Below are 23,058 nucleotides of genomic sequence, written 5' to 3'. Positions count from 1 at the left end.
CGTGTAAGATCACTTGTAAGTCACCTATGATTTTATTTACATGTATGAACATACATACATGCTTGGAACCCTCATGGAGACTGCTGACCTTTGTCATCGAATCTAGTGAGATTTTATAAAGTCATCTTTCAGAATCTGAAAAATTCACAGAGACTGATCTTGAGGTCCAGGGGATTTGTTTTGGACACCTGGTTGGTATCGTCTTGTTTGGCTTTCTTCCCCCCTGGTGCTGGCATGGGAACGGGGCCTCAGGCGTGCGAGGCATGCACCACGCCAGTGAGCTGCCTCCGTTACCAAGCACATTCGTCTGCTCGGGCTGCTACAACAAACTCCCGTCACTGATCCCCACCCATCTGGGGAGTGGGAGTCCAAAGGCAAGGCAGACTCCGGCTGGAGAGGGCCTGCTTCCTCGTGGGTGAGGCCTTCTCCCTGCGTCCTCCAGTGGTGGAAGGGCAGGCAGTATCTGGGGTCACTTTTATAAGGTCACTAGCCCCCTTCACAAGGGCTCCATCTTCATGACCTAGTCACCCCCCAAACACTCCATGTCATGTCACCCTGGGGTTAGGATTTTAACACGGGACGGAGACAGTGGGCCTTACCTTACAGGGCCTTGTCATTGGCCAGCAAGGTGTCAGGTGGTGCTAATGGCCTTCTCGTTCTTCAGCCTCCATGTCAGCTCTCCCCAGATGCTGGTAGTCACGGTTTCCCTCCTGAAAGCAGGGCTAGTGCACATCCCCTAGGAAGGGGAAGGGGTCAGCACTGCCCTTTCCTTGACCTGTGCCCATGCTTTCACTCTGTACTCTCTAAACTGCTGTCTCTGTGCAGGAGGCTCTTAAGCCCACTACCCCTTATTGTCAGTCTGTAGTGAGACAAGATCAGGTCCTAGAACCTGGAGGGCCACCTTGCGAGGCTCAGTTGACTCCACCCAGTGTCAATGGTGGACATGCCCAGGGAGTAGCACCACGGTGGCCCCATTCACTGGGGAGGACCTCCTAGCTTCTGTCTGAACACTCCAAGCAACACTTGGCCCTGGAGTAGGGACACGCTCCCTCTAGCCAAACCCAAAAGAAAGGCCTGTGGCTGCTGCCTTAGTCATCCTCGAATCTCTTTCCAGCAGAACTGCTCTAAATTTATTTACCACCCTGGTGCCGAAAGCTTTTGGAATCCAGAGACAGAAAGGCATAGCGGGGGCCGTTTCCCCAGAGGGTGCTTCTTTATCGACACCAGGGAAGCCCTGCCTGGCAGAGCACTGGCCCGGCACCAGGAGGCCCTGGTTCACCCCAGTGAGGCCTAAGGGTAGCTGATGGGTCTGGGTTTTGTCTTCATTCTCCCAATCCGTGTTTTTGCTCGTGCTTTTATCTTGTAACGTCTGCATCCTGAGTATAAGGTCTCAGGAGGCTCGGGGCGTTCCGGGGGGCCATCGTTTCTGTTGGTGCTACTCACAACGTGCAAGAATGTTCAAGTTTATCTATAGTCCTGGCCCCTGGAAAAGTAGAAAAGGGTCTCTGTCTTTCCAAGCTGACTCTGTTAGGTGTGTGTGCACGCTTGTGTGGCTGTTTGAGGAGCCAGACGAGACAGCTGTGACTGTCATTGCCCCAGTAGAGGTTATGGTGACAGTGAGCACTAACATCTCCTGAGCCCTGGCTGAGGGGCAGACTCTGCTCCGTGTTTTACGCACTCCTGCTCGTTTCCCCCCACACTGAGTGGCCCAGAAGACGTGGCCTGGCAACCTTTTTCCTTGTGTCTTCCCATCCTTGCAGAGGGGCTGTCACAAGTAGACCTGGGATCTGGCCCCAGCTTCTGTGTCACACATCCAACTTTGTGACCACCACCATTCTGAAGGGAATCTCCTGGGCAGAGAGAGGCTCGGCCCCAAGGTTCTGTAAGACCCTGAGGGCTCTCCTCAAATGCAAACAAAGCAGGCTGTGTGATTTTAGGGTTAAGCATTCTTAATGATTCTCTTCTTTCAAATTGTGGGCCTCATAATTTTAACATGGTGACTTACCCAGAACTCCCCATTTCTACAGAGATTCTTAACAAATAGATGAAGCACTTGAAATAGCAACCTCTTCTATATTTTAGCTATGTACGATGCTATTTTTGTTGTTGGTTTCTAATTAACTGCTTTGACAAAAAGAATTCAATATGCTTTTTAAAAAGGGAGAAAAGTGTTGAGTGGTGCGATTTCATATTTGCTGATTTTGAGCATGAGTGTTCACATTCACGTGTGTATTTTACTTCCTGGTGATTTACGAGAACTTGATAATGAGAAACAGATGGCCTCAGAGGCCAAGAGCTAGAGTTTATAATACTGTGTTTATGGAAAAAAAAAAAAACATGAATAGTCTTCTCTTCCCTCCCTCCCTTTCTTTTTAGGGAGAAGACATTTTTTTGGACATGTTTGAAGATGAGTATAGAAGCATGACGGTAAGTGAGGGGCGTCACACACCTGCTGGGCGCACGGGTGCCTGCCAGACCCACAGGAGACTCTGGGTCTGACTGGGGCTTTCTGAGATGGTGGGAAGTCAGTGTTCAATGGGGCCCTTGGATCCCCACCGCCACTGAGATTTCAGGTCACATTCACTCCCCTGTTGGGTCACGCCTGTGGTAGGGTCGGAAGTATGCACTTTGACACGAAAAGCACTGGGCGTGGGGTTTTGAGGTCTGTCCGCCCATCAGGAAAGGCAGGCTAGGTGTGTTTCACATCACCAGAGGGAAAAGCTGCTCTCGCTGTCTCCTTCTTGTTAATGAGGAAACTGGGGGTCGGAGAGGCCGAATCATGTCCCACTTGTGTCCCGCTGATGCGTGGCAGAGCCAGCCTTCCTCCAGCAGAGCATTTGGCCTTACAGTCCCTTCTTGTCCCTGTGTTCTGTGACGTCTTCTGCTTTGACACTGCCCGGCACATTCCGGCAGGCAGTGAGTGCCAGCCGTCTCCCCGCCCCTCCTGGAGCAGCGACCACGCAGGAGATAACAGCTTTCTGTTGTACCCAGCCCCTGCGCAGAACCCTTGCCAGGCGGGCAGGGACAGATCTCGTGGTCCAAGTCAAGACTCTGTGTTGAACGTGAGCTCAGGTCTTGGGTAGAGAGTACCTCCACTCAGTAAATAGATGACAAATTTTCCTTTTTGTGGACATTACTCACCAAAGTAGGAAGTGATTTGGACTGTTCATAATAAATGTGTTTAAAATGTCAAAACGACAGTGTGGCTAAGTGTCTCCTGGCTTCAGGGTCGGTTCACTGGGCTCTGAGCCGCAGGCCTCACCACATCATCTCAGTCCCTGCACGCCCTGAGGCCTCGCTGGGGCCTTTCCAGGCTCTAGAGCTGCCCAGCAGCGCCCAGCAGCCAGGCCTCCCGTGCTGAGTGGGCTTCCACGTCTGCCTCGCTCCTGTTGGTGCACACAGTCCTCTGTCCCCTCCAGCCCTTCAGAAGCACGGCTCAGACTCGCGCTCTTCGGAAGAGTCATCAAAATGGAACAGATTCGGGGATTATTTGCCATTTCATCTTATCCCCTGACTCCTCCTTTTACAATGTCATTCTCCATAGTTTGGTTTCCTGTTTGGAAATGTAAATTTCCACATGTCACTTGCCATGTGGAACAGCTTGTTTGCATTTTTTGTGTGCTTACTATGCAACGTTGGGCAAGTTGCTTAAACTCGGAGCCTTGATTTCTGTACAATGAAGCCACATGACAGAGCCAGGATGAGTGTAGAATACCCTGCGGGGAAGCTTCATGCAGAGTGCGTGGGCAAAAGTGTCCAGTGTCCATTCCCTTCCCTTCCCTTCCCACCCTAGGGCGCTTTCCTGGGTTTTGTTTGTTTTAATCCATTGTTTACTGCCCATCCGTCTGGCACAATGCCTGGCATTCTAGAAAAATGCGACGGTGACACGCCCTGGAACTGCAGCTGGAGTCAGTCCTCAGCTCAGGCCTGGGAAATCGGCCCCTGAGTAAAACCAGATGTGGACGGGCCTTGAATGCTGCTGCAGTGCCCAAGGAGGGGCCCAAACCAGGCCTTGGCTCTGGGTGCTCCCCCGCTCTCCTTAGCTTAATGCGAGAGGTGCAGTGGCCCTGAGGCTGGCCTCCCGTGGCAGACTGCAGGGCACCCGAGGGGAGGCTGTGAGCAGCAGGGGAGCTGTGAGCAAGTGGGGCAGGCCGAGAACTGCTGCCAGAAGGCCAAGGCTGAGGGCAGCCCACGGCCAAAACAGGGCGCTGCCCCTGCTCTGGAATACAGGTATTGGAGGTGGGAGACCTCAGACCTCTGAACGAAGGTACTTAACAGGACCCAAAAGAAGAGAGAGGCAGCCTAGTATGAGTGATGCTGTAGCCCCAGCTTCCCTGTTTTGGGGGCCCATAGTGGAGACTGAATACAGGGGCACTTTACCAGTGAGCTACATCCCCAGCCCTTTTTTTGTCTTGAGATAGGGCCTGCTACATTGCTAAGGCTGGCCTTGAACTTGTGATCCTCCTGTCTCAGCCTCTGGGGTGGCTGGGATCATAGGTGTGACCTCCATGCCTGGCACCCTCGGCTTCACCTAAAGAAAAAGTCTGCCACTTAGAAAACACAGACAGCACCTTGCTCGTGCATCTGCCCTCCCAAGTGCGGGACCTTGTTAGAGGCTTCCTGTGATGTCTCTCTCCTAGATGAAGCCCATGAATGTGGAGTACCTCATGATGGACGCCTCCATCCTGCTGCCCCCGACAGGCACCCCGCTGACAGGCATTGACTTTGTGAAGCGACTGCCGTGTGGGGATGTGGAGAAGACAAGGAGGGTGAGTGAGCCCTGGCCAGAACCCTTGCCAGGCCCCAGGCGGGCAGGGACAGATCTCGGGGTCCAAGTCAAGACTGTGTTGAAGGTGAGCTCAGTCTTGGGTAGACAGAACCTCCACCAGCCGAGGCTCTCCCCAGGGAGTTGCCTTGAAAACGTCATGGCCCTGGCAGCTCTGTGGGCTGCACACCTGCTGCCTGGCAGGGCAGAGCGCAGCCTGAGCCCCGAGCTCCCAGAGCGGAAGCCAGGAGGTGGGGCTTCTGCAGACCAATGGGTGAGCTCGAGACCTGCAGCGCAGGTGAGGCGGGCGTGAAGGCTGCCCGGAGATCTCAGGACCCCCAGAGATGGCGTGCCGTTAAGGTATCTGACAGATCTTGGGGCTAGGTACACGCAAGTGAGATTGTGATTCTGGGGGCCTGTGGAGAGGAGAGGCGGGCGTGGAGGGCAGATCAGTTCTCAGAAGTGGCTGGAGCGTGCGCTTCCGTTATCAGCACTTTTCTCCGTGGTGGCGCTCTAGGAAGCGGCGCAGCAGGGCTTCATGGTACTTTATCTCCCCCTGTGATCACCGTGTCTTTCTTAGAAAGCACCACAGCCTTTTCCTAGAAAATCACTCCCAGAGACGGGAACATCAGGGGGCGACGTAGGGGAGCTCGCTGCACCTGACTCTGGTCATCAGCCACATCTTCTGGGGTCATCTGTGTGGGCCTGCAGTGGCAGAGGTGCTTTACCTTGGGAGTTTGGAAAGTGGGAGTGACCTGCTGCGTGCACCTGGACGAGAGGGATCTACAGCCACCCCCCCAGCTGCGCTTTTGTCTTTATGGCCGAGAGGTGCAGAGGAAGTGGGCCCGCGGGTCTTGAGTTGACCCACAGTTCCGGTCGTCTGAGCAAACCCACAGACCTCACCCCAGGACCCACCCTGGCCGGGCCGCGCCTGCCCATCTTCCTCGTGCTCCAGCAAGCACTGCAGCCCGCTGGCCGGCCCGTGGCTCTGTTGGTCGGGGGCACTGTGTGCACTGGCACCCTGGGTGTCAGCGCTCCTGGAGACGAGTCCTGAGAAACGGGCCGTGGGGGCTCCTCCTGGGGGCTGGCAGCTGCCCTCAGCCTCTGGCCTGAGGGGCATTCCCCTGGCAAGTACCACCGGGACGCACATGCCTGGGGCTCCCGTGTCCCCGAGCTCAGAGGCCCTTCCCAGGTCCTGAAGTGGAAGCTGCAGTGCCTGAGGATGGGGAGCAGTGGCCTTGATGACCAGACTCTTACTCTTCTTGACATCTTTTGTTATAAAATAACACTTTTTTCAAAAACATTTTTTAGTTGATGGAACTTTATTATTTATTTATATGTGGTGCTGAGACTCGAATCCAGTGCCTCCTACATGCTGGACAAGTGCTTTACCACTGAGCCCCAGCCCCAGCCCCTAAAACAACTCTCGGTAGCACTTCTTTACGTGGATTGCCTGATTTAATGCACCCCCACCCTTGGAGGTGGCCACTGTTGTTTCCCCGCTGCCCAGAGGGAGCTTCTGAGACGAGAAGGCGAGCCAGCGTCCCCGAAGCCACCCAGGAGTCAGGAGCTGGCCAGGCAGCGTGGCCCCCAGAGCCCAGGCTCAGGCACTCTGTCCCACTGCTGCTCCCTGCAGCCATCCTCCTGGACACAGGACATCAAACATAGCCAGTCCCCCAGGGCCAGGTGGGGAAGGCAGCAGAGTCCAGGTGCTGGGCTGGCACTGAAGTGGCTGGAGACTGGGTCCCTAATCCCACCTGGGGTGAGAAGCAGGCACCAGAGGGGGTGGCCCTTAAGCCAAGCCTGTGCAGGAGAGGGCTGGGCAGCTGGGAGAAGACAAGGCCCAGAGAGGAGTGGCACGTCCTGATGTCTGTAGGTGGCTGCAGCTGATGAAAAGGGACGAGGCTGGGGGGTGGGGGTGCTGGCAGGGGGCCCTTGGAGCCTGGCGAGGACCTGGCTGTTACCTCTTAACTCTGTTTAATGACATCACATGCCTTTGGTTGGGGCAGAAGGTCTTATCCATAGGAGGGCAATGGGAGAAATTCAAGGGTGAGCAGGCAGGCCTGTGGCCTAGGGGAGGTTGTGTGTCCACTGTGGGCCACTGTCTCTTCACCTGTCTCCAGAGCTCTGTGAGGTGTCCATGGAAGGCAGACACACAGAAGGCCACTGTCAAGTCCTTGGTGCTGTTGGCTCTTTCCCTCCCTTTCCTCTCATATTTCATCCAGTTGCAGGTTCCTGGGGCCGGGCCACCCGCCTCCCTTGTCCCAGATGGAATGCACAGCCTCAGTGCCCAACGGAAGTGCAGACCGAGCCCTGGGGGCATCTGGACTTCTGGGATCTCGTTAGGCCTTGTATGTCTGACCGGTCTACCACAGCAGCCCCAGAGTCCCCGTCCCCGGGTGGTAGCAGGAGGATATTAAAACAGGGCAGACCCCTCAAGGCAAAGCTGTCCACCACGGCAAAGCGCCCTTTGGTGATTCAAGAATCCGGTTTTGAAGGGGAGTGTTGGCTGCTGTCTCAGTCCAGTTCCTACTTCAAGACTTCTGTCTAGAATCATCTGGAAGCTTAGCCCCCCCCCCCCAAGCCCCTTTCAGAAGTCAGAACGTAGCAGTGTTCTTTGGGTTTGAGAGCATGCTTTAGCAAGCAGCTAGGGGCTTAGGGGTGTGTTTCAGGGTTTTTGCTTGTATTCAAAGAGAATTCCTTCTCACCTCTTTTGATTCAATCAGTGTCTGTAATGTCTTTTTTTTTTTTTTTTAAACACCAAATAGACTTTATTTTTAGGAGACTGGTCCTTTTCATAAATCCCACCCTCTGTTTTCCTCAAGGACTCATCAGATGGTTCAACAGCCCTCACTGTGAACCTCTCCTAAGTTGTCGAGTCAAAGAGGCATTGGATTCCCACATGCCTAAAATGCTGGGCTGTGCCTGGCGCACAGGAGTGACAGGACAGGTGTCCTGCCCCTGGACTCCTCTCGTCACCTGGCGGTGAACTCTGTTAACAAGCCCCTGGTAGCAGGGTGGATGGCAGGCTGCAGTCAAGGCTGCAGGGAGCTGTGGCCAGGTAGGGCGTGGGCTGAGTGACAGGCGGCTCTTAGCAGCGGGAGCAGCCCAAGCTGCTCTGCAGAGGTACTTCAGAGCAGAGCCCAAAGGACAAAGAGGAGCCAGGAGAGTTAAAGGAGGCACTTCCCAGGCAGGGAACAGCCCGTGCAGAGTCCTGAGGTGCCAGAGAGGGCCGCGTGTCCCAGGAGCACCAGTGGAGGCAGAGGATGGGGGGCAGGCAGGCCTGGAGAGGCACCGGCCTATCCGCCGTCCTCCCCTGGCCCTTCATGACTCACCCCGGTCATTCTTTCACTCGACATATTTGCTGAGCCTTTTCTAGGTGCCAGGCATGTGCAAGATGCAAGGAACAGGAAGTGCTGTGACCAAAACAGCAAGAGTGCCCCTGAGCCATGCCAGCCTCAAGGGGAAGTTCATGATGAAGAGAGGTCACGGGAGCTCATGGGTCTGATGGGAACACTCCCGCAGAACTTTGAACGGGGCTGGAGCCACCCTGCACACAGGGGCGGTTGAGAGAGGCTGCTAAGAAAGAATGCAAGTTCATGCCTCAGAGCATCCATGGCCCAAACCCCAACACTAGCTGTGTGACCTCGAGCACGTTTCTTAACCTCCCTGATCCTGAAGTTCCTCAGGGACCCTGCCCCTTAGCTCTTCCCCTCAGGAGATGAGAGTGCCGCTGAGAAGTGAGCGGCCCAGCAGCTGGCAGATGGTGAGCACGTGGGTGTGGGCCGTACAGGTGAAGCACTTGGCACCCGGGAGGGCCAGGGTAGGAGCTCCAGCCTTCTAAATCTTTCGGGAGAGGGAAGACGGTCACGTCTCATTTGGGGGGTTCTTCTGCCCAGAGGAGTCCAAGCCACCCTAAATGGCCACCCTAAATCTTAATAATTAACAAATACTAAAACACAAACACTCAGAAATATATTTATGAAAGCAAAGCCCCCGATAGCCCACATGGGCTCTTGAACTAGACAAAGACAACTTGGCTCTGGTGGTTTATTTAAGGGGTACATCAAAGGCAGGGGTCGGGCTTCAAGGGTGGAGTCTTGCTTCTTTATATCCTGCGATCAGCAGGTTGATTGGCATCTTGGCAGGTCCTCTCAGGTGCTGGGTGGGATCTTAGGCAGAGCTGAGGGAAGTTCACCCACATCAGGGGTCAGTCCCTGTGGGGAGGGCCCCAGGGAGTGCCTCCGGAGGCCACTGTGCGCCACAGTCCACAGCAGCCCGCAGACGGCCTGGACTGACCCGGAGGCTCACTGCTGGAGGAAAGGGGGCAGGCCTCAGAGCCCCGCTCTGCCCTCTTCCTGCCGTGAGCCCAGAGCAGGGAGCGCAGGAGTGCGGGCTCACTGTCCCGCGCGTCTCTCCCTGTCCCCTCGTCGACCCAGCAGGTCTCGTGTTTGTCACCAGGGACCTTGAGGATGTGGGGCGTTTTGCTTTACTGTTTGGCTGTGTGACAGAGAAGAAGAGCAGTGACAGCCCAACATTTCCAGAGTCGGGGAAGAGCTCCCAGATTCCATGACCAAGCAGGGGTGGGCAGATCCTGTGTCTCCTCCTGCTTTGGCTCATACACTGTCTTCTCAAGGTGGCAGAAGTGAGCCCTGGCCTTGCTTGTGTCCCCTGCCCTTTTTTACGCTTTCCATGTAGCACAGGAAGGTGCGTCACCGGGCAGTTTTGGTCTTGCTTGTTTTGCGGTGCTGGAGGGAACCCCGAGCCTCTGCGTGCTGGGCGAGTGCCCCCCCACCAGCGGCACCCGGAGCCCGTGGGACAGTGGCCATAAACGGCTGTCTTGTGACTGCATAAAGGCTTTTCGGCAACTTTTGCCATAGTTTACGTAGGCATTTTCCTGCTAGTAGGCATTTTGGTTGCTCTCACTGTTACATTATTTTCAGCTGAGCTGTTGGGAGCTGCTTCATGAATACAGCCTCTTTTTTCTTTTGCATGTTTCTTTGGGATAAGTTCCCAGAGACGGCATTTCTGGTTCGGAGGGTGTGAACGTCTTTTAGTGCCCCTGCACACTGCCACGTTGCTTTTCCGTGGGCCGCACTCCTCTTAAACTGCTTCAGCACTTTCTTAGCGGTGACTGACTTTCACGGCCATTTCTGTGGCCTCGGTAGGCTTCTGATCTGAGTGACTGTCGCCTACACTGAGCACCTCACTCACACAGCAGGGACAGAGGGGTCGAGAGCTGAGCCAGGGCCACCCCCATCCATGCTGGGCTCACCTCTGCCCCTCTCCTTGCCCCTCCACACTCACGCCTCACGGCACCCCATTTCCGGAGCACTAGCGGGGCTCAGGGAATCCATGTGTTCCCCTAAAGGCGCAGCTTGAGCCAAGGTCTGTCTGACTCCAGATCCGCCTCCCACCCCTGCTTCCTGGACTCCTTCCCCGGAAGCACTGCGCCTGCCGGGGTTTGCCTCCAGATTCACTGAAGCCAGGAAACAGGAGAATGCGGTTCAGATTTGAGCTTGGTTGGCTGGCCCTGCTTTTCAAAAGTGAATCTATCCTTCTTGGTATTCTATGAGAAAACCTGAAAGAATAATAATTTATTATTCTCTTTTATACTTTTAAGCTTGCATCTTTATTTAGCAGAAAGAAAAGTGAAGCACTCAATAAAACCAGGTCCCAGGCCCTGGCTTGACTCTTCTGAAGACCAAGAAGTGTGGTTGGAAGAACAGACTTAGAAGGCAGTCTTGCACCCAGTGACCTTGGGCAGGAGCTAACACCCCTGAGCGCTGGTTTCTCTGTCTGTAAGATGGGAGCCACGCAGGGTTGTTAGAAGGCCTGAGGAGGGGGACACCGCGCAGCCTGCACGGCCCCCGGCAGGCTGCGGTGACCAGAGTGTTGCTGTTCCAGGAGGTGGTGGCGTGGAGTGTGTGACCCTCAGCCTCGTGGCCCAGCATTCTTGGTGGGTTTTGGGCATCATGGCACTGGTCAACATGCTTGCCAGGCCCTCGTAGACCCCCATGGGAGGTGGCTTCTGTCCCCAGGGAGCACCTGCCTGTGGGAGTCTGCCCCTCCACCCACCCCTGACTTTGAAGAGCACTCTTTCTACTCTTGGAAGTTGGGGCAGAAACCAGGAAAAGTAGTGGGGTTTCCTTTTATATATTTTATGTTTTAAGTAGCTTTATTTTTTTGTTCATATTCCTGGAAATATCTTCCATTTGTTGTTGGCCGAGCAAAAGCAGATGTCTTACCAAGAGGCCTGTGCTGGGCGCCAGGTCCAGGCTCCTTGCGTGTGTCTGGACGGCCTCGGCTTCCCCAGGCTTGGGCGGAGGAGACAGCGGTGCGTCTCTGCTTTCTCATCTCTGCTCTGGTCCTGCTGGCGTCTGCCTTCAGAGCCCCAGGAGGAGGGGCCAGGGACATGAGGCCCCCCTTGAATGGGACCTGCCTGGTTGGGCCTTTTCTTTCTCTCTTCACATTCCCAAGGTCATGTCTGCTTACTTGAGAATTCAAACTGCCAGTGTTCCCCGTGACCACCCACATCTTGGGCCTTCTGTGCTGGGCTGGCACAGGGCTGAGGTACACAAGCGCCTGACATTGCTGAGTCTCAGCCACTTAGCATCTGTGGGACCTGAGGTCACTCTGCCCACGCAGCTCTCTTTCTTCCCTAAGGCCTTGAAGTTCAGTGCGGTACCCCCAGCCCCTGGTAGACAGTAGGTGCTTACTAAATATAAGTTCTTTGGATTTTTTAACAGAACTCCACCTCTTGGGACAAATCTGATAGTTAACAGTTGTCTTTATGGAAACTGTACTTTACAGTCTGTACTGCTAAGAGCTCAGGTCAGACCCCAGTGCCGCCACCGCGGCCACCGCGGCACAGAGCTTTGTGCTACGCAGAGAAGATGCAGTGCTTCAGGAGGGCAGTGCCCTTCCAGTGTCCTCCACAGGAGACTGCTCCAAGGTGTCTCACCAGGTGGGGACCAAGGCAGGACCCAGGAGCAAGGAAGTGGGCAGACGAGCAGCCTCATGCCCAGGACCTGACGAGGCCATGCGAGACCTGGGAGGCCCCTCACGTGGGCCAGGGCTGACTTCTCAGCATCTGGGGGAGGCCTGCTGGAGTTCATCTTTGTGCAGGTCACCTGTGGTGACAGTGGTTTGTCCCTTCCTCCTGCTCTGTGTCCCGGGGCATCTGTTAAGCGGCTGGGTGGCTGCCCCTGTTTGGAGAGCTGTGCTGGTTGTTCCCCTCCAGCATTCATCTCAGGGCTGTCCACGGCCTGGACATTAGGGATTGTTGTGCCCACGTCCCTGATGAGGAAAACGAGGCCCACAGAAGTCAGGGGCCTTGCCCAGTGCAGTGGAGCTGGGAGTCCGGGGCAGACCTGTCTGTCTGGTTCTGAGCTCTGTCCCCCGCTGGGCGTGTCACTCCATGTCAGGGGGAGCGGCCTGCAGGTGCTGTTTGATGGGGACTGCCTCATGCTTCTTGGCCCAGGTGGCAGGCCTGTTCCCGTGGCTGAAGGCTGCTCTCTGCAGACTTCGCTGGCTTCCGGGACTCTGCCTTGTTCTCCTTTCTGGAGATGCCTGGTGGCCACCCTGGACTCTGACCAGCAGCCTGGCCTGGATAGGAATCCTGTGCTGGCAGGTTCAGGGGTATCAGTGCACACCTTCCCAGGGCCAGGCCTTAGCCCTGTCAGCAGCACAGTCCCCACCGTAAGCCAAGGGGCTACTGTGGAGGGACTGTCCCTGGAGGACAGATCCAGGATTTTAATTGTCTCTGAAGACCACGGGCCTCTCCCTGCTGGTCTCCCCACTCATGCTTCGGTGGGGAGGACCTCAGAAGGCTTCCCCTAGCCGGGTGGTTTCCATAGCCTGCGGTGTCACTGGAAGGGGCCTGGATTCCAGCCCTCCTTAGGGGCGTGCCATAGGCAGCTCCTGTCGCCTCCTGTCTCCGCTGGTGACTGCTGGGGGCAGAACATGCGTCCAAGGTCATGTGACTCTTGAGAGGCAATCCTGGCAGATGACAGGTGCTCCGTGAGGGTGTGAGGGAAAGCGCTCCAGACCTGAACATGGGGGGTGACTTGTCTCTTTTCGCCTGTCTTTCTGTCAGTGCTTTGTAGTTGTACATGGTGGCAGCGTGTGCTGTTGCGCCCACCGTGGGACCTAGCCAGGACCCTCCCCAGCGCTCCCCTTCCTTCCCCTCCTCCTCCCTGGTCCCTTTCCTCCCCTGGCTCCCTTCATTTTCCCGAGCTCTGCCTCTCCCGCCTCTTCTCCCTTTTCCCCTCTAGAGAAAGCGTATGGCCCTTGGTTGGAGTTCAGCTTATTCCTCTTCACGTGGTGCTGAACTGGTTTCTGCTGTGCCGGTGGCCGGGCCAGAGCTGGCGCTGCTGCTTTGTGTAGTTCTCCCCTTCTCTGTAGCCACGAGTGACCTGCCCTCTCTCGGTGCAGGCCCCTCGCTGAGACGTCTGCAGCCCCCTCTCTGCTCTCTCTGTGCAGGCCATCCGGGTGTTCTTCATGCTGCGCTCCCTGTCGCTGCAGCTGCGAGGGGAGCCGGAGACCCAGCTGCCGCTGACTCGGGAGGAGGACCTGATCAAGACCGACGATGTCCTGGACCTGAGTGAGTCAGCCCAGGGCGTGGGTACACAGTCACACCGCGTTGTGGTTGTGTGAGGATGGTGCGGGGCCTACCTCCTGTACTGCCACCGACCTGTGCCTGTGAGCCAGTGCATGCTTGTCACCTGAAAGTTTTGCAGATAAGGGCCGCAGGTTCTAGGCATGTAGATGTCAGTCTGCAGGTTCTGCTCTCTGGAACACAGGACCCCTGCCCTCGGAACACCAGCCCGGCATGGCTTTGACGAGTGCTGTGTCTGGGCTCCCTGCGTCGTCCATGAGGGAAGGACTCTGTTCCTACAGAAAGGAAGCAGGTCAGCAGTGTTTAGTGAGAGTGAGGCTGGGGGCGCTGAAAGACCACGTGCTCAGCCCTGACCTCAGGCTGCTCACCTGACCTTGCAGGGCCTCAGTATTCTCATCTGCAATATGAGGCAGAGATTTAAAGGAGACAGTGTGTAGAGGCCAGAACCCATCTCCTTGAAGCTTTCTTTTTTCTCCTTCCGCCGTGGGGCGTGTGCACACTGAAGGACACCATGGTTTTCTATGAAAAGCCTTACGGCATATCACGAGCACGGAATCGTAAGGCAGAAAATTAGGCTGCTCATGGAATAAGGCAGGAGAACTGGCTGATGATCTGGAAAATCAGGAGTAGTTCTGTGGTGAGGCAAAGCTGGCTCTGAGCACTCAGTACCACCAAGAATCAGCCCCCCCACCCCCGTACTTGAACACAGTATCTTTATTTATTTATTTTTATGTGGTGCTGAGGATTGAACCCAGCGCCTTGCACATGCTAGGGAGTGCTCTACCGCTGAGCCCCAGCCCCAGCTCTGTTTTGTATTTTATTTAGAGACAGGGTCTCGCTGAGTTGCTTAGCGCCTTGCCTTTTGCTGAGGCTGGCTTTGAACTCGTGATCCTCCTGCCTCAGCCTCCCAAGCTGCTGGGATCCCAGGCTGAGAAGCAGCCCTGTTGACCCTCAGCTCTCCTCCTCAGGAGGGCTTTCACCAGGTGGTGGCAGGACAGCCACTGGCAGCCCAAGGCTTGCTGCAGCAGCTTAGCAGCTCCAAAAGTCACAGAAGCCTGGGGTGGAGCCATCGCTGCTCTGGCTTGGGTCGCAGCCCTCCTGAACCAGGTGTGGTCAGAGTATGTGCAACACTGTCTGTCTCGGGGGTCACACAGCCAGCCCAGAGCTGGGAGGGTGGGCCCCTTCCTTCAAAACCCCCTAGCCTGGGCCTTAGGAAGGAGGGATCCACAAAGAATGACCCTAAAGAGGAGGTGGGGGCTGGGCAGGCAGAAACACGGGGTGGCCATTGTCTGAGGTGATGGCATTGTTATTTTAAGTTAACTTTATTGACTTATTTAAATCAGTTTATTGGGATATAATTTATTCACAGCAAAATCTGGCAAACTTTAGTGTATGGTTCAGAAGGTTTTGGCTAGCCTGTTCAGTAAGATCATGATACGGATTCTCAAGTACTGACTTTTGTGACTGATGGCCCTGCCCTGCCAGGCACCTCCTTAAGCAGGTGACCAAAACCTCCACAGCCCGTTTCCCCACCTGTAAAGCAGGGGGACCGTCAGGGCTCTGGTGTAGCTCCGTGTGGAGCGCTTGCCTAGCCTTTGCGAGGCCTTGGGTACAGTCCCCAGCACCCCATGCCCACACGCTGGGGTTGGCCGTTCTTACACTACAGGTTGTTCTGAGGAGCAAGTGAAGTGTGAGATGAGGTGCGACGAGCAGGTGTCATACCTCGCACACAGCTGTCCTTAGCAGGCTGTAGGTGGTGGGACCTGCTAGTTAATGCCGCCTCGCCATACAGAGTGTGTCGCACTGCCCGACACACAGACAGTTCTCCGTGAGAGCTGTGCTTGTGACCTGTCTGAGTTCCTCTTTCTGGCCTCCCTCTGGTTTATGGTCTTGATCTTGCCCTTTCTTTGGAGAACAAAGAATCCCTGACCTCTGTGCGCCCATCTCCTTTGGCCCTTTCTCCACTGAGAAATGGCCGCAGTGATTCCTGTGAATTGATGGAGCCGGCTGGAGAGGACCTTAAGCCAGTCTCTCTCATTTTGATCCAGGAGAGGAAGGGGCCTTCCAGCAGGCACTGAGAATGTTTTCATCCGTGAAATGGAATTAAATTTTATGCTGGGAATTCACATTCCTTCTCTCCTCCCCCTAGGAATGGCCTGCTGAAATGAAGGTTAAAAGTATTTCACTTATCAATTTTAATTGATTAGATTGCTAGTTGAGATCACTTAACTGAGCCTTTTTGGGTAGTTGGCCATTAAGAAAGTAATGGCTGTCTGTCTTTACCCAGCCTGATTGCAAATTATGTCTTTTGCTGAAGAGGGTGGCGTTCAGAAAATACTGGGATTATGGATTTTAAAAGCACATGATACTAAGATAAGAGCATGTGTTGATGGTTGGCTTTTTTTTGGGGGGGGGGGGGATTGTGTTACTGGCAGCCAAATTCAGGGACCCGGCCTGGATCCTAGCTGGTTGGATTTGGCCACCCAACCACATAAGAAATATGCAAATGATAGAAAAAGGAAAAAACGAATCTTATGCAGTTTGATCAAACTGGGCAGAAGTAGCTCGATGGCTTCTCTGCGGGTCCCATAGGAGTGGTTACAATTTAAAACAACCAAAGCCAGGAGGTACTCTGTGTGTGGATTTAGTTAGGCTGTGCTAGACGGGCTGGGCAGGGGCACATCTCCCAGGCCAGCAGGGCAGCCCTCCAGCTTCTACCCTCAATTTGAGGAAGTTTGAAGTTAAAACAGTTTGGAGCTTTCAATTTTATAAAGGGCTATTTTGTTTGTAAACACTAGAGCTCCTCACTTACCATGGGCTAAAAATCACCGTTACTTTTCAATGCACAAAATGCCTTCTGTGTGTCAAACTGTGGAGCATGCCGGGAGGCAGGATGGCTGGAAGTGGGCACGCCTCATCTGTCTGTGGGGTAAGGAGCCAGTTCAGGGCGAGGTGTCTGGGGTGGTCAGCTGCTATCACCTTTGATAAGGTTGATGGGCTTAAAGAACCCGGCTCCACGTGGCAGGAACGGTGGCATGGAGCAGTATTTACTGACCTCCTTGCACTTGGATAAGAAACCTCGTGTGAGCACACTCCCCAGCAACCAGCCCAGGCTGGTCAGCTCAAGCATTTGGCACAAAAGATGGCCTCTGCCATGGAGCAGCAAATATGTCCCCACTTAGGAAAGAAGCATCCTGGTGATGCTTGAAGGGAAGCCTGTCCTGGGTTTTGGTGGAGAGGAGGAAGCAGGAGGGCCACAAGCTGGCGCCTTGCCGTCTGAGCCTGCTGAAGGAGGGAGAGGAGAGGAGGGGAGGGGAGGGGCAGAGGAGGAGGGAGGGGGACCAGGTGGGACAGGTGTATTTCAGAGAGAACAGCGCCCTGACTCCGCACGCCGGCTCTTAGACTCCCGGTTGTTGACCATTTTGCAAAATTGTGTTTTCTCTTCTCACCATCATGCTTTCTGAGACAGCCCGCCCACTCAGTGCACCAAGCACACAGAAGGTGTGATGTTATTGCATCTCTGAATACTTCCCTAACAGACAAGGACTCTTTCCTTCTCTCTTTAATTGAATTGGTCGCCACCATTTGCAGACCCCAAGTGCCCCCAGCCCTGGTTGCTGCTTTGGGCTGAATGTGGGGACGGGAGCTTCCCCTGGAGGTAGGGCCCATGCTCTTCCACCCGTGTGCTCTCCACCTGGCCCATCGACAGGCGATTTGACCACCTCTGGTGTGGTTGGAAATGATGAGCTTTGTGACTTTCCCAGGGTCTTGATGCTTTGTGACTTTCCCAGGGCCTTGCCTTTAAAATGGCTCTAGGAGACCCTCTAGGGAGAGCTGTTGGGAGCATCATGTGTGTCAAGCACGCAGCACTGAGCTTGGTCCAAAGGAAGCGTTCCGCGAGAGCCACCCACTGCGCTGCAGAGCTGGACGAGGGGCTGACAGACTGCTGTGCACCGAGGACCTCCTCCTTTCTTGAACCACAGCTGTATCCTGAAGTATTCAAGCCAGTGCATCGCTTGTGTGGTGGCACCGTTTTGGGGTTTAGGAAAGGCAGCTCTAGTGGCTTGGGCCGGAGCCGTGTGACTCACTACTGGTGAGTCCTCTAAGGACAAGTAGCCTTTGAGGAGGAACCCCAGGCTCCTGCTTGTTTCCAGATACCACAAGCCATCCCAGTACTGAAGAAATGTGCCCATTTTCCAGACGCCCTACAGAGACAGCATGTTGCGTTTCCGTTTCCTTCTGCCCCCTCACGCGGGCACTCACGTGGGCACTCACGTTCACACAGCTGTGGCCAGAGCATGTGCTGCATGCGTGTGGAGTCTTGTTTTCTGATTTTTACAAAATCGATCCGCAAACCCGTTCAATGAAAACCCATTCATTCCTTGAGCTGTTTGTGGGTGTGGCCAACGTGCTGGGAACACGGGGGCAGTGGCCAGGAGGAGCCAAGAGTCGACTCGGGCTTTCCCACAGGGACACCCGGCCTCAAAGTGCACTCCACTTTTGGAGCTGGCACCGCCAGGTCAGGGGTCCCAGGTGAGGTCTGGGTGTGGGCTCAGCGTGCAGGACTGAAGAGCCCCAGCCTGCTGTGTCCCCATAGGCGAGCCGCCTCCCCTCCTGGTGTCTCCCTTCTGTAGGACAGTCTTGGAAGAGCTGAGTGAGCCGTGTGCGCGACGTGCTCAGAACAGGGCCCGGCACAGTTGCAGCTTGGGAACGTGGCCAGGTGAGGGTGCTGGGAGGGAGCTCAAGGAGACTCGAGGGCGGGCAGGAAGCCCCCGCCGTGGCCCCTCGGCAGCAGTGCCCGCATCACTCCGCAGGTCTGAGAACCGTCCAGGTGATGCCTGTGTCCTTTTCCATTGGCTGAGACATCTGTAACCATCCCACAGGTGGGAGACATTTCCACTGCTACCTGCTTTAACCCAGGGAAGGTTGTCGGTCCCTTCGTTGGTGGTCCATAAGAGAAGGTGCAGAGCCTCCAGAGAACTGCCTACAAGTCGGCAGGTCTGGCTGGGTGTCTGGTGGCTTACCTAGATTTGGGGCTGGAGATATCCATCCTAGGACCTTGGGAGTCCACAGCCCAGGAAGGCATCAAAACAAAGCAAAACCAAAGCTCTGGGGGTAGAATTGCCACCTTGTTCTTTAACCAAGCAGACTTTATTTATTTATTCATTTTTAATTAAGGCATTTATGGTCAGGGTGGTGTCTGCCTATAGTCCCAGGTACTCAGGAGACCAAGGTAGGAGGATTGTCTGAGCCCAGGAGTTCAAAGCCAGCCTGGGCTATAGCCAGACCCTGTGTCTGAAAAATCAGTGATAACCAAAATTTAAAAAGCACTTATGAACTATTATTCCGTAAAAGAAAGGACTTTAATATCAGGCAGGTAGGTAGGACGCCATCTCAGAGTGCGGGACCGTCTTTTCTAGAGAGAGCAGAGGTGGCCAAGCCCACGTACTGAGCTTTAATGGCGCGTCTCGGGTGCTCCCCGGGAGCAGGTCAGAACGCGGTCTTCCCCACAGAGCCGCCCGGCAGCGCTCCCCGCGCAGCTCATCTGGAGGCACAACCTGGGGCTCATCCTCAGCTTCCTCTTTCTGTTGCCTCCGAGCGCCACCAGGCCTGAGCTCCCTCCCCACTCTCCCCGAACGGCCACCACATTCACCCGGGTGCTGAAGTGGCCTCTTCCGAGCCAGCCCCCTGCCTCGCGCTGCTCCTCCTCAGCCTGGCCTGCACCATTGTGCTTTCAGTGCAGATGGGAAGCCAGGGCTTCCTTTGTTCCCAGTGACCCTCCAGCCCCCTCCTGATAAAGAGCAGAGCGCTGACCCTCAAGGCTGAGCAGCAACATGACCACCTCCCTACCTGCCTCCTGGTTTTCCTTCAGACACGTCAGGGACCCCCTGCCCCCCCAAATCCATCCTTCCCCAGAGCAAGCACTGCAGGGCGCTGAAGGCCACGGAAGCTCACGGGAGGCCCATCTTCCACGTTCTCGGCCACGTTCGAGATCCAGCCAAGGTGTCCCCTTCTTCATCCTCCTTCGCTGCTGACGTGGATGAGTGTGAGCAGGAGGGTCCCGGAAGCCCCTGCAGGACCCCCATCTCCGCAGCTGCTCACGTCCTGTCTGCCCGCCAGCTCCCTCGCAGACCAGCTTTTAGGCAGAGTGGAAGCATTGAGCGCCGGGCAGCTGGTCTCCGGGTCAGTGGTGCGCTTCCAAGCGTGGGAGAATGTGAGCGCACTGATCTGTCTTGGAGGCCAGTGGCAGCCTGGTCCGTCAGTTCTGGAAAGTCCCCACCCCGGGTGGGCCCTGTCCCTGTCAGGGTCCTGGTGAAAATGATAAAACAGCACAAATCATGAAGACAGTGAGAAACAAAGCCAGAACGCGACACCGTGGAAGAGAGCTGACTGGACTTTAGACCTGTCGCTCAGCGGTCGAGTGCTGGCCTGGCATGCACACGGCCGAGCTCGGTCCCCCACACAACGAAGGCAGAGAGGAACAGGCCGAGTGTGGAGATAATTCTACCAAGTGGAGAAATTGTCCTGGAAGAACACCCCTCAAAAGGGAGTGGGAAGCAGGGTCCTCTTCTTGATTTTGAAACTAGAGGGACACGCTGACCATCAACGTGAATTAGATCTGGGATTGAGAAAATTAGAAAGTAGCTTTTTAGGAAATTTTTCTGGAGATTTGAGAGTTTGCATGTGGATTTGTGTAACTGAGATCAGCATTTCATTTGCTGGGTGTGACTGGGCCGGAAGGTTGGGTGAGAGAGAGTCCTCGCAAGGACTCCTTGGCCAGTCCAGGCTGAAATGTCTAGGAGCCAAGCGTCCGATGCAAACGCTTTGGAATGACTCAGAAAATAAAAGTGTGCTCCCTTTCCTGTTCTTTAAACTTTTCTGGAAGTTTGAAACTTTTTCAAAGTAAAAGCTTAAGGAAGGGGGGGGGGCAAGAAGGAGATCAGGTCCTTAAAAATCTAACATTTTGTAATCGAGGACCGTAATGCTCAGGCCCTAGGTTTAGAAGAACCTGGATTTGAATCCCCGCTGTGTGGCGTTGGGAAGCTCCGTCACCTCTCCTCCTCCTCCTCTCTGTAGAATGCAGCCTGTCGCTCCTGCTTTGGGGCTCTTCTGTAGATTAAAAGAGCATCTTTGGGAAATGGTCAGCATCCCCTTGGGTGGATAGAGACTTGGGATAAACCGTCCTTGCTGTCCCCATGTGACTGACACTGGGCATGAGATACTTGGGTTGACACTGAGAGAGTCTCTGTAGGCCTCTGACAGAGCCAAGCCCATAACTGTTCCTGTCCAGGAGACACTGGAAAGTGGAAGAGGTCACACAGGCTCAGTAATCAGATGAGTTTCTTGGAAAGATGACTTTGAGGAAGGTGGGTGCTGGCTGGAGAACCGAAACCGCCGGCCGTGGGGGAGAGGCTGAGAGCGCCTCGGGGCGCTTTAGTTCAAGCATCCACGCGGGGGCCCTGGAGAAGTGGTTTGTTCAGTGCCAATGCCAAAGTGGACCAGTGTTGTTAACACGAAACCAGAGAGGCCAGCACGCAGGTGTCCGAGGCCACCTGTGTTTTTGTCTCTGAAGGGGGCACAGCCCACACAGGCCTCTGCAAATGGAGATGTTCAGTAGAGCACCCTGGTGGGCCTCCCCCGACCTGCCACCTTGGAGTGACCCTTCTGCCCCATGATCAGGGGCTTCCCAGCGATCAGCCTTAGCAGCTGCACACCACCCCCACCCCGCCAGGCCCTCTGTGCCTGTCCCTAGAGACTTCCGCCCTCCCTCTCTGCCCATGTCCTGGTTCATGTGCACCCTCCTGGCTGTGGTGCTGTGTAGCTCCTGGACGTGGCCAGCCTGCCGCTGTCACCTCGCCTGCATTGCTGTCCAGCCCCACTCCCCGCCTTCATCCTGCTCCACTCCCTGTGGGCGGTGCATCTCCAACAAGTAGCCCCCCTGCGTGTGTGTCCCGGTGCCCATGCATGGCACAGAGCTGACTCGCGGAAGAGGCTTGTCGCAATGAACTGATTCAGGTGTCAGCAGCCACTTTAGCTATTTATAAACTCCAGTGGCATTTCTAAACTTTGCCTTGAGTAATTCAAGGCAATCAGAGTGTGAGTTACAAAATGATGTTGGTCCTTCATTGTGTACATTTGAAGAGTTCCCTGGCTAATGAAATATCCCCAAAATCTTCGACCCACCTTGTTTTTTAAACGCGTAGATGATCTTCATTTCAAGAGTTGAGCTACCTCCAGATCATTTTGCTGCTCTAAGTTAGAATTCCCCAGCCTGCCTCCCCAAGTCTTTCCCTAACTCCCTTGTTCCATTTGGAAACTGGGGCTCTGAGCTGGGTGCACCAGGAGAAAGTCATGTTTGACTTAAACCACTGACTCTGAGGAGCAGGAAGCAGGAGTTGGTGGCCCTCACAAATCGGGCTTCTCCGCGTGCTGGGTGAATAACGCTGCTGGCCACTTTTCAGAAATGAAGTAGGAATATGGAGAAATGAAATTTGTATCTTATAAACTGACTGGAAATGTGATTATAATACAGCTGTCAGTTTTGTTCAAGTGGAAAATTTTTAAGTAAATCCAATTGCAGCATTATTTGGTTCTTTTAAAGCAGGGTGAGGTAGCTGTTTCCTGCGTATTGATTATTTGATTGGTACCTGTCTGCTGGATCTGTTTTTTTTTTTTTCCTCAGTAGCATTCATTGATGTGGTTTAATGTATATTCCTGTAATCCTTGCCTGTTTCATAAACTTGCCATCATAATTGAGCTACATTAGAGAGGCGTGTGCTGCTGAGATCACAAGGGCACCCGATGCCTCTGCCCCTTGTGTTGGCTGCATATTGACGTGGGCCTGGGACAGTTCTCATAAGACAGACATTTTCTTCCTCTACAAAGCAGAATTCCTGGTGCTTATCCTGTGCCTTGGGGAAATGAGGCACTGGAGTCAGAAAGACAGGGTTCTGAGCTTTTCCCCTCTTAGCATAAAGGTCATCGTTTCTGCTAAAGACTCTGCAATCTGAGTGTTTTCTCCAAAGCCCAGCCCTGCACACGTGTGGAGATGGGGCCATGATCTGACCTCTCAGGAAGGGTCTGGTGGCCTAGAGTTGCCCGAGGGTGACACCTTCTGAGGAACAGCCTTGGCTGTGGATGCTCCTGGATGCAGCTGCACCACGCAGCTGCCAGGAGCAGGGTCGGCCCCGCCATCAGCTGAGCCTCAGTCCTGGCACCGCCGGGCACCACCTCCTGCCTGCTTCTTGGCCTCCCTGCCCTCCGACCCCCCTAGCTGCCTTTGCGGGCTGTTGGGAGGACGCAATGCAGCCGTCCTGCGGTCGGTAAGCCAGGCCTCCTGGGTTTCTGTAGCTGGTCTCCTCTCTGCTTCTCATCCCGCGACAGGCTCTGGCAGATGCCACCAGTCCAGGGGTCAGACAGGAAGAATCTGCCCCCCCTCTTCCTGTGGCCCTTCCACCCTGTCGGGCTCAGGAGCAGGGACAGCTGCCTCCACCTCACCTTCTCCCCCAAAGCACATGTAAGGACCTTCAGGGGTGCCGACTTCCCGTCTCAAGGTCAGCCCCAAGGCCTCTGTCACCTGCACAGCCCTGCAGGATGTGACACCACCCCCCATCTGTCCCTTACCATGCTGCGCAGTCACACAGAGTTCTGGAGATTTCCGCCTGTCACAGGC

At 55.0% G+C, this 23,058-nt stretch overlaps 1 protein-coding gene across 5 annotated transcripts in view; it reads left to right on the top strand.

Annotated features, from left to right (window-relative positions):
- The window catches only part of CLEC16A (C-type lectin domain containing 16A), a 181,090-nt gene that overhangs the window by 79,070 nt on the left and 78,962 nt on the right, over positions 1–23,058 (top strand). For all 5 annotated transcript variants that reach the window (XR_014022636.1, XM_081299067.1, XM_081299068.1 and 2 more), the window contains 3 exons: positions 2,377–2,427; positions 4,641–4,769; positions 13,250–13,370. Coding sequence is in view for 4 of the 5 variants with exons in the window: in XM_081299067.1 (XP_081155193.1) it covers positions 2,377–2,427; positions 4,641–4,769; positions 13,250–13,370 (301 nt within the window). In the remaining variant the exon portion in view is untranslated. The remainder of the gene's footprint in view (positions 1–2,376; positions 2,428–4,640; positions 4,770–13,249; positions 13,371–23,058) is intronic.

Source organism: Spermophilus citellus (genome assembly GCF_964194105.1).
Source record: "Spermophilus citellus genome assembly, chromosome: 6".
In the NCBI taxonomy this organism is placed as follows: Eukaryota; Metazoa; Chordata; class Mammalia; order Rodentia; family Sciuridae; genus Spermophilus; species Spermophilus citellus.
The sequence above is the reverse complement of the archived record's forward strand: the minus strand, read 5'-3'. Positions and strand labels throughout refer to the sequence as shown.